Source organism: Agelaius tricolor, unplaced genomic scaffold, assembly GCF_023055355.1.
Source record: "Agelaius tricolor isolate 1412-34295 unplaced genomic scaffold, bAgeTri1.0.p SCAF_1, whole genome shotgun sequence".
NCBI lineage: Eukaryota > Metazoa > Chordata > Aves > Passeriformes > Icteridae > Agelaius > Agelaius tricolor.
Genome location: NW_027269261.1, coordinates 92,909,699 through 92,920,886, shown reverse-complemented (window position 1 = coordinate 92,920,886; position 11,188 = coordinate 92,909,699). Strand labels below are relative to the sequence as shown.

General features: G+C 43.6%; 1 protein-coding gene across 2 annotated transcripts; it reads left to right on the top strand.

Moving 5' to 3' along the window:
• The first annotated feature begins 3,897 nt into the window (after positions 1–3,897).
• On the top strand, positions 3,898–9,257 carry TPBG (trophoblast glycoprotein). Of its 2 annotated transcripts, none has more exons than XM_071444072.1 (2): positions 3,898–4,433; positions 5,157–9,257. In XM_071444072.1, exons 1-2 carry the CDS (start codon positions 4,393–4,395, stop codon positions 6,430–6,432), a joined length of 1,317 nt encoding a protein of 438 aa, XP_071300173.1. In that variant the 5' UTR covers positions 3,898–4,392; the 3' UTR covers positions 6,433–9,257. The 2 variants fall into 2 exon arrangements, with proteins under 2 accessions (XP_071300173.1, XP_071300179.1); XM_071444078.1 differs by lacking the exon at positions 3,898–4,433 and adding an exon at positions 4,567–4,727.
• The last annotated feature ends 1,931 nt before the right edge of the window (positions 9,258–11,188 follow it).

Below are 11,188 nucleotides of genomic sequence, written 5' to 3'. Positions count from 1 at the left end.
GATTTCTAGCTGAAGCCTACTCATATTATCCACCCTGCATTGTGAATCAGAGTAATAAGGAGTAATCAGAAACCATGTCATTCAAGAAGGACTAAAATCAGAAAGCTTATTTTGTAGAAGGAAGAGTTTTACTCACTGTAGTGATTTACTCTAAGTAGAATTTATTTGGAAAGTAGCCTAGGTCTAAGAACTAAACTTGCATACTTAAAATTAGAAAAATGAAAAAGAAATTACCATTTTAAAATCCATATAGGAGTCCATCAAAGATAGATTAAAAGTAAGACATGTATTGTTCCTGAGCAAAGAAAGGATAAAAGCATGATTGAAAATTTACCCTGACCTGTTTAAGCATGTTAAATTCTCAGTTATATTGTGATGATCTTGTAAGCAGTTATTCAGCTTGGATCATATTGCAGATACTCTACGTGTCAGAACACGCTGAGCTGGAGTACAGGCAGAGGAATAAGCACACAGTGCTTACCTGGAATACAGCATCTGGAATACAGCAAGTCCTCTTCCCCAATCTTTTTTCCTAGTACATTCATGACTCCAGGTCTGGTAGCTGGTTTTACTGGAGGAAGTCACCATTGCTTCTTTCTCATTTGAGTAAAAGGTTTTAACAATAAAACACTACCATGAAACCTAGGGAGCAGCTAAAGAGTCCATCTTCAGTTTCAGCAGGGTTCAGCATTGCTTACATTCAGATGGGGGCACTTTGTTTCCTATGGTCCCTTCTATTCCCAGCTAAGCATGCAGGAGTCTTCAGAAATTAAAACAGTGCACTGATAACCAATTAACATATTTAAGGACCCCCAAAAAAGGTTACTTTCAGCTAAAATAATTTTTTCTGTTAGTTCTGGCAAACTTTATGTTTTCACAATATTAAAAATCAACATTCTTTGTACTAAATTTTTTCAATATAAAAAAATTGAAAACATACAAGAAAATGCAAATATCGATTCCTTGAAGATTGTCTTCTCCATAGCTTCAATCAAAAACTATCACATGAATTTAAGTGCACCTAAAAAGAAAACTGGAGCCTGAATGTTTATGGTTGTGAACATGTGAATGCTAAATAAAATTCAAACAAGGATTCAAGGCAACATTTGGTTACTTAAGTAGTTTTATGACACAATCTTAAGGATTCTGATGGTGTTTGTTCAAAGGAAGCCAAGCCTCAAGAGGAGTCCCTTGGAGGACCTGCTGGATCTCTCTATGTGAGGAAGCAGATGGAACTTGCAGCTTGTTCTCCCACTTTTGTGGGAAGATATTTTTGGTAGAAGAAAAGAATTCTGGTCTCTGTACAATTGCTCACTTCGTTTATTATCTTTAGCACATTATAAATACCCTTCCAAGGTCACTTCCTATGAAGTGCTGAGTATCATCATGCAATGTTGAGGCAATGTAGAAACATTTCACAGATGAAACAAAAATGTCCCCATTGATAAAAAAAATAAAAAATAAAATAAAGATGACCACTATTGCATGGAGTCCTACCCCAAGTTATTCCAACTCCTTGGACATCAGCTGCAGTCAGGCCACTCAAAAAGGGTATTCAGCATTGTTTAGTATCTGTCGAAGGGGGTATTGAGAAGAATTTAGGATGGGATCCATCTCAATGAGCTTAATCAACAGCCTTGAATTTCAGTATCTAAAATAATCTTTCAGATTTTCCTAAGAACAGTGGAGTCACATGAGCATCTACAAATGATACTTTATTCCTTTCTAAGCTGAGAGCCTTAGAAGGGGAATAGCAACACCAAAATGGTCAAGTAATGCAGTTATCAGAGGTTGTCCCCATGACTCTCCGCAGTCCCTTAGGTAGGTGGAAGGTGAATTACTGGAGTACTGATTTTCAAAAGCAAGCAGATCTCATCACTGTCATATGAAGCAAGCTTTAACCCTTTAGAGAAGGATGATCAGAGGTTTCCTTCATGATTCCAGATAGCCAGCACATCATCCAGCCTCAGCCTGGAGCAGCAGACTGAAGCATTGTCTCAACCCCCACACTGTTTAACATGAGCTTCTCAGTCAACTCCTGGAAATATCAGCCACAGGAACAGTTTCCTAATGGTAAATTAGCTTCCAGGTTGCGTCCTTTAGCCAAGACAATCTATTTTTAAATCCTATACTTTAACTCAGGCAGAAGTTTTGCATAACCTTTATGCAAAAAACTGTGGTCTGTGCAATGCAAATTCACAAATGAATCAATCATAACTGATCTGAAATATCAAGGCTGTTTTTTTTTTTATTTTCCGAGTATATATTACAAACACATCCAGGAAATCCACTTAGTATAGATGAATTCACCAGAAAGTACCATATTTTTTTTCAGAGTATGCCTCTAAGAAAAGTTGTTTTATTTAAACAAGAAGAAAATAAATCAGATTACAAGTTATTTTCTTCCTCTTGCAAGCTTAAGCAGGTTTAGCAGGTACAATTTGCTACTGGAATAATAGGAAAGAATAGGAAAATGCTTGTTATCTATTATTTGCATTACTGCAGCACATTCAAGCACCTGTCAGTGAGCACTCCACAGAGATGGAAAGAAACTATCTCCCCTGCCCAAAGAGCTAACCTGCTGTGAAGGACCAGAGGCACAGTCCCATCTAGACAGTCAGGAAGAGCCTGAACTGCTAGGAAAACTATGGTCAGGACAATGACCAGATCAGTGTAATTGCTCTTAATTGTATTATTTAATTCAAAATTACATTGTATCTAAATATTTTATTAAAGGTGATTACGTTTATGCTGATTTAGTATTTTTTTCTATTATTTACTTCTGATAATATATTCAGTTACATATTTTTAAAAGCCATCTCCTTTTGGAAACTAGTTATTGATCACTGAATTTTACTGTAGTCCAGTTGGACAATTCGGGGATGGGGGTGTTTCTTTGACTTTTTCAAAGAATTTTCATAGATTAGGAGAACAAGTCTTTCTCTTCCAAAATGCAAAATATCTTTACCTATCTATTTTTCTGAGCACTATACTAAGAGGCATGTCAACAACCTCTCAACCAACTAAAATCTCCTGCAGTGTAGTGCCACTGCTTTTCTAACTCAACATTAAAGCAATAACTTCCCAAAGTTCTGGAACTGCTTGTGAGTCCAAGATCTCATTTGTATCACTATTACTTCAGCCACCGCATATTTTCTTTTCTCCATAAGCTTCATGTCTTGCTGCTCTATCAGCTGGACAGCCCTTGCCTGTCACCCCAGCCCCAGACTTTGCTGCACTGTAACACCACTGTCAGGCTAGAGAGAGAACAATCTGACAGAAACTGGTGTTTTAATTCATTATTCTCCAGATTCTGGGGCTGATTTTATCAAGACTTCATACTGGATTCATCTCTTCATTTCCCCTACGGCTTTTGGCAGCTCTGAGATTCCTGCTGACTCTACCAAAAAAAGGAACATAGCTTATCAGGAGAGCAGAAGGAGTGTAACTCTGACATACAGGGAGAAGGAAATCTTGTCTAGGCAGTCAACAGAAGGATAAGGAAAGCCCAAAGGAGTCATTGCCTCAAAACTTTCTGTTTCACATTGCTGAAACTAGTTATTTGTATACACTGGTGAATCTTTTGTGTTAATTAGGTGTTATTTAATGGTCTGAATCACTTTCTAGGGACCAGTGGCCAAATGCAGCCCACATGGCAGCTCACACCATTCACGACTTCCTCAAATACCCCCACTGTAGGATAAGGTAAGGGAGTTACTCGGTTGCAAACCAGACTTTGTAACACCCGGGTTGTTCAGCCCTGCCAGTACGGTTCTGGGACAGCCACAGCGACTGAAGCTGCTAAACATTTTACACGCAGACAGGCACTTACAGGCTTTTCCTCACCATAATAAAGTTTAAATCTCAGTCTTGAATTGTCGATTTGCAGGTTCATTTCTTTTCTTAAAAATCACTACTATTATATATTTCAGGACCTCTAAAGTTCCCGGTGGGTTTAAGTGTAGTTTTGATGTTATTTTGGTTTGGGATTTGTTTGGGTTTTTTTTTTTTGTTTGGTTTTTTGGGTTTTTTGTTTGTTTTTTTTTTTTTTTTGCTTTAGCTTTGGAGCTCACTCGGTGTATTTTGTGGCTGTTGTTGTTCCCTCCTCTCCCGAAACACGATCCCTGGGTAGGCGGGCGGGGGCAGTGGCCGCCAGCAGCCGGCACGGCACCCCGGCGCCCGAAACCCGCCGGGATTCCCCATCCTGCCGCCGGCCTGAGCGCGCCCATCGTGGAAACCGCGGGCAACGGCGCCCAGCAGCCGCGGCGGAGCAGGCACAAGTTCGGCGCTGCGGGGCGGGGAGCGGAGCGCGGGGCTCTCCCTTCCAGAGGCGGGCGGGACCCGCTCCGCGCCCGGCGAGCCGAGCTGAAGCCCCGCACGGCGCGGCTCCGCATGGCGCGGCTCCACATGGCGCGGCCCCGCTCGGCGGCAAGGTGAGTCTCCGGCAGCACCACCTGGGCCGGGGGCCGCGGGGCACGGGACGCCGAGCGGAGCCGCCCGCGGGCTCCCGGGCCAGGCAGCGGCGGCGGCCGAGCTGGAGCGCGGGGGCGGCGGGCGGGAGCCGGGCGGGGCGCGGGCGGCGGCTCCCCCTGGCCGGGCGGCGCTTGGTTTCTCCTGCCAGCGGAGGCAGGGCCAGGCGCGGCGAGGGTGGGCGCGGAGTTGGCGGCTGGGCTGGGGGCAGACGGCGGCGAGCTGCGGCGGAGTTTGTTCTGTACGCGGGGCGGGAGGTGAGGGACGGGGTCCGGGACCGGGCTCGGCTCCGCTGCGCTCCGCGGTGGGTTTTGGGGGCGGGAGTTTGTAGCGGCCGCGGCGCGGAGCGGAGGGGAAGAGCCCCGGGTCAGGGAGGGCAGGTGGGGAGCGGCGGGACACGGTGGGCGGTGGCGGGTCAGACCCTCCTCTTCCTCTCCGAGCTACGCCGGTGGAGTCGACGGCCGAGTGGGAAGGTGGCGGCGTGAGCTGGAAGTGGGCGAAAACTTGTTCCTCCGCGTGTTCTCCCGCTCTGCCGCGGGGCCGGGGCCACCCGGGAGAGCCGCGTATTATCGGGGGCGGGGGACGAGACGCGGGACGAGACGCGGGCCGAGGGAGGGCGGGTGGGCGCGGGCAAGAGGAACCGCGCCGCCCCGCCGCTGCCGTCTCCCTTCCCTCCTCTGCCGCAGGTCTCGCTGCGGGAAGCGGAGCGGAGCCAGCCCCCGAGGGGAAACGCCTGCCCCCGAAGAAAGGGCTGCCCGGAGCCGGCCCCCGCCTCGTCGCGCCGCCCGGAGCCGGAGGCGCCCGAAGGGAAAAGTTGCGTGCGGGGCCGGGCCGGGCGCGATGCCGGGGCGCGGCGCGCTCTGCCTGGGGCTGCTGCTGCCCGTCCTGCTGGGCTGCGGCTCGGCGCAGCCCGGCGGCTGCCCGGCCCTCTGCGAGTGCTCGGAGCCGGCCAGGACAGTGAAGTGCGTGAACAGGAACCTGACGGCGGTGCCCCCCGACCTGCCGCCCTACGTGCGCAGCCTCTTCATCACCGGCAACCCCCTGACCGACCTGCCGGCCGGCGCCTTCCCCGCCCAGCGCCTGCCCGACCTCGCTTCCCTCAACCTCAGTGGCAACCACCTGCGGACCGTGGAGGCCGGCTCCCTCGCCCTGCCCGCCCTGCGGCAGCTGGACCTCAGCGGCAACGCGCTGGTCTCCTTCAGCCCGCAGGCCTTCGGGGAGGGCGGCAGCCCGCTGGAGGAGCTGGTCCTCCGCGGGGCCCTGCGCGACCACGGCGTCCTGCTCAGCCTGGCCGCCCTGCTGCAGTCCGGGGCCCTGCGCAACCTCAGCCGACTGGAGCTGGCGGACAACGGGCTGCTGCTGCTGCCCGCCGGCATGTTCACCGCCCTGCCGGCCCTGCGGCAGCTGGACCTCAGCAACAACTCCCTGGTGGGCCTGCGAAATGTCTCTTTCCAGGGACTGGGCCAGCTGCAGAGCCTCAACCTCAGCGATAACTCCCTGGGCGTGCTGTGGAACAGCACCCTGGCCCAGTTCCGCAGCCTGCCCGCGCTCCGGCACATCGTCCTGCGCCACAACTCCTGGGTCTGTGACTGTGCCATCGAGGACCTGGTGGCCTGGCTTAAAGAAAGCGACCAGGTGGAGGGCAAAGAAGCCCTGACCTGTGCCTCCCCTGACAAGATGTTGGGCAAAGCCCTGCTGAAGATCAATGGCTCAGACCTGAACTGCTCCGTGCCCATAGACCTGCCCTCCCAGCTTCAGACTTCATACGTCTTCCTGGGGATAGTCTTGGCTCTCATTGGGGCCATATTCCTCCTAGTTTTGTACTTGAACCGAAAAGGAATCAAAAAGTGGATGCACAACATCAGAGATGCCTGTAGGGATCACATGGAGGGCTACCACTACAGATATGAGATCAATGCAGACCCCAGGTTAACAAACCTCAGCTCCAACTCGGATGTCTGACAAAATGCCCCAGATGCAGGGCAGTGCAAAGTACCTATGCATGAAAAGTAGACTTATGCTTTACCCTTGTGCTTGCTTCCATCTCCCTTGAAAAGTCTCAGACATGCTTGTAACATGAGGGGGATATGCCTCCCTGTGATGTCAAGTTAATTTTTGTTTTGAGACACTGAACTGCTGAGCATGGCGTTCAGCTGTGTGTAGGAAACAAGCTGCTACTTATTTTCCTCTTTACCTGTCTGCACTTGTGGGAAATTTTTTTTCAAGATGTCAAAAGAAAAAAATGGATTCTCTCTGATGATCCAAAGCCACCAGAGTTTATAAAATGTTTACTGATGCAGACGCCATTCAACAAAAGCTGCCTCAACTTTTTGAGAAAAAAAAATGTTATGTTCCTCTGTGCCAGTTTTGATCTTGTATATCTGAATTGAGATGTGATGATTACATTTCATAGACTATCTTGAGATTTTAAAAACCAAACAAACTCCTTTTAACATCTCTTCAGAAGGAAATCAAATAGCAAGCATGCACAAATACTGTATAGTTTTACATGTTAGGAAATTTATGATCTCAGTAAGTCTCTTACTATTTTGTAGTTATTCTTGATTGCAGTTTACGTGACTTGACAGAATTTTTTTATACAAACTGCATCTAAACTCCATCTAAACTCAGTCTGAACTGTTAAATTCAATAAACAGTCTTACAAGAACTGTCGTGTTTGCTGTTCAATGAGAAAAGTATGGACATCTAAGAATGTGAATAGTGCTATAATCTCTGAAGTAATAACCCTGCAGTAGTAATATGAATAAAAGTTTATACAAATGTGTAGCTTAGAGCCGTAAATGTTTGACAACTTTGTGATATATGCTAGGAGAATTACACTGAGCTTAATTACACTGAGAATTAAACAACAGGAGCAGTTTCACTTGGCACAAACCCCTCAGACTGCTCTCTGAAAGCACCTGCATAATGTCAAGACAGATGCTAGGGTCTGCCTTCCTGGGAAGGTACAAGCTAATAGAATTTTCATAAGGTCTTCTCTATCAAATTAAAAAAAAAAAAAACAATGAAATTAAATTGTGGAGTCTGTAAGCTAAAGAACATTTTACCTGAATGGAATGGCTTATTATAAAAAAACCATACTTATGTGTCCTGAACTAAATTAAATGCAGCTCAATCGTGCGGTCAGGAAGCTCTAGGCTTATGCATCACTACAGCATTTATTAGATTGCTGTTTCCTTTTTAAGGTCTTGGTACTTGTGAGGTTCTGTAGCGATCTACTTCCAGTAACTTGATGGAACTTTACATTTATATTAATGCATTTAACAGGTGCACTTCAGTATGGTATGTTGCTTGCTACTTGCTTGGAATGCATTTTCTTGTAAATAGATAAAGCATGCAAAAGAGCCCTTCAGAATGCTTAATTTAAGATGCAACTCTGACCACATATAGAAAGGTTAGCAAGAACCTTGAAGTGGCTGCCAATAATTAGTGCAGTTTTTCTAATATATTTATGGTTTTTTAATAAAAAAAAATACACCAGCTGTAAAAGTGTGATGTGACTTGATATATATCAGTTTATCTATGGAGCTTTTTCCATGGTCACTGTTACTTGAAGCTCTTGAGCATCTCTCAAATTTTATGAATTGCTGGCTAATTCCTTTTGCTTTCGAAAGTGACAGTTTTCTCATAGATGTACACATTTGGTAAGAGCTCAAATATAAAATAGTCTCTAAAGTATCAGAAGAAATATAATCTATTTTGGGCATTGGTATTATTCAAAAGTATTTCTCATCTTGCGACTTCAGACAAAGCAAGTAGCACAATTTGCTTTTGATTCATTTCCTACTGCTTTAAATTGGATTTGTTTAACAGTGATTTTTTTATGTACTTATATGCATTTACCCTTAAAAGTAAAAAAAGAATGGATATTAAGTACAACTATTGTTTTGTAAATCAGTATATTTTGCAGTTAATGTGGAATAAGTGATAGCATATTTTCCTGCTGTAATTTAAATGTATGAGCAATATCCGGTTAACAGCATATTAATTAAATTTGTCAATTCTTACAAAGCAGGCTGCCCGTCTGAATATTAACTGCCCATATTTTAAGGATAGTGTGAAAACCCCGGTGTGAAGAGCTGTTACTGTTGCCACTATGCAAACCCTTCACACTTGGTATACACCAGATAGGTTATGTAAGAAGCTAGAATTTACAGTAGCTGCGCAGTGTGCTTTGTTGTATCCATTATCCTGGAGATTATCAACTTACCTGTACAGTGCCAAGAGCAGTAGAGCATCATCCTTGCTTAAGATGCTCCTGTAATACAATAGATAAAATATGTGCAAACCAAGCCATTTCTTGGGCAATTTCCTGAGTTTTGTTAACAGATACTTAAAAGTAACTTAACTACAGTAAAAGCAATTATCCGTGATGTGTTAATGTAACGGCCTTGCATTTGTAGAGCTGTGTAAGGACAGGCAACAACTTTAATTGCAGTCTCTCACCAATGGAGCAAGTATTTGTATAGTGAGCAAGTGTAACTGTTGTTACTGTTACTACACATATTATTCTAAAGATTATTATTACTATTATTTTTGTATCTTAGTCAATGTAATAGAAATTTATTAGAGATCTGGTGACAGCTACTTAAAAATAATTTTTGTCATTTGCTTACATGTGTATTTATTAGGATGTAACATTTAGCATGTGTCAGTGTTGTGTTGGATGATGTTCCCCTACAGTGTTTGACCAACAGTGAATGCTTTGGTGTTTTGTACAATGCATTATTTGATCTTAAATTCCCTTCCATAAACAGTGCTTGAAATTTGTTTTGCTTTTCTTTTACAAAATAATTAACAGTGGTACTCAGACAACACATAGAAGTAGCTCCCATACTACTCCAGAACGTGGTTAAAAACGAAACACCTAAAAAATAATTAGTTTCAACTTTCTTCTGAAGCACATTTTGTAATCCTACTCTGCTTTGACACCTGAGATTCCAATTGACTATTTCCAATTGACTATTTCCAGAGCAGCTTATTCATTCATTCTTTGATAAAACACATGTCTTTCTAAATACCTCTAAAGTGTGTTTTGTATACATAAATCCCCTAAGTTCTGTGTGACATAGTTGTTGCTGAAAAACATCCAGACTATAAAGTATTGGGTAAATCTTCATGAAAGGCTGCACAGCTAAGAAGCAGAAAGGATCATTTTTCCAAGGTTTAGCTGCTTTGTTAAAGCTAGTTTTAGTTGTAGCAATCTCATAATTTTCTTAGAAAAATAGCACAAGGAATTAACATAGTTTTAATATATTTTATTAAAACACTTTGGATAAGTGATGTTGCCAGGTAAAAAAATTCCCCAAAACCTCCTTTAACCAAGGTAGCTTTAAATTAGAGAATTTTTATTTTACTAGATAATATTTATTTTTCCAAGCCATAATATTGCCTGTAATTCTGACATCCAGAAAGTAGTTTGAAGTTTTGCAATAACTGCTTTAAATCTTTTCACTCTGGGTAATTTACTTTTTAAGCACTGGTGACAGTCCCCAGTGACATGGCAGCAAGTAGAGCAGTCTGTTCAGACCCGCATTCTGTTGTTGACTGAGATGTCACTGAAAACAGGCATGGCAAATTATTTAAAATATGACTGCACTAGGATCTCAACTCTCATTATTCTTCTAGCATTTTCCCTGTGGTATACTCCAGTCCTTCTGCATCTGCATAATTTCTTTTTTGCCTCATTTTCTCAAGAAATCCATTAAAAAGAGTATCATGAATCTGCACAGGTAGAGAAATCAGTCTGACTGCACCAATATTTTGAGGTTTAGCATCTTTATTTCTCTTTAAGCCTTAATGTGGAAAAGAGCCTTTGTCAAAGTGGACAGAATGAAAATTTGATATGCACTTTTTCTTTCTCTTTAGCAGCTGAATTTTCAAGAAGAACCATTCATTCTCAGCATATGATGAAGGAAAATAGCATTTGGTAAGAAAAATGTTTTGGTTTCAAGCTTCCAAATGACATTCATATTCCATAAGAGAAAGTGTAAGGGAGAAGCTTGTGAAGGAAACAGAGATATCTCTTCATAAGGGGTCAGCACTGGAAGTCACAATGCTATGGATAGGAACAATTCCTGACTGAATCTGTCCATTATCTTCTGGTCATTTTTATAGGTTCAGCTCAATTTCTTCCTGTTGCTATAAATAGAAACATTTTGTTAACAAGTGCTCTCCTATCTTACAATATTTGCAGTGAAGGTGCTTCCACTGTGAGGTTCTTGTGGAATATAATAGAAGATTGAATTTAATTCAGTGCCTGCTGATTTAATAATGACCAGATCAAGCTCATAACTTAATAATCCCTTTTTTTTTTTTTTTTTTGCAAATATGCTGCTTACAAGGGGAAAAGACCTTGGCATGAAATCAAACAATAAAAGCCCAATAAAAAACCAGGAGAGATAGATAGAAAGCAGAACATTTGGAGAGTGCAGCATTTATTAGGTACTTAACTCAGAAAAGAGGCAAACCACGTGGGAGCTGAGGGTCCTTTGGTGATACAGAAGTAAGTGTACTCTGTTAGCTTCCCAAGTCAATACAGCAGTAGCAGAAAAGTGATGCTTTATCCCAACACAATAAACCTAACAGCACTTCTCTCCCACATTGAAAAAAACCCCACCAAGCCTTTAGAAGAAGAATACAGGTTTGCAGTATAAGTATGTCCTTAAAAAGGACTTTCACTTTCTCAACTGTGTTA

Bases quoted from the DNA above. Each gene is read 5' to 3' on its own strand.
- TPBG (XM_071444072.1), top strand. From the start codon at position 4,393: ATGGCGCGGCTCCACATGGCGCGGCCCCGCTCGGCGGCAAG. The intron at 4,434-5,156 runs GTGAGTCTCCGG...CCTCTGCCGCAG, and splicing joins CGGCCCCGCTCGGCGGCAAG to GTCTCGCTGCGGGAAGCGGA.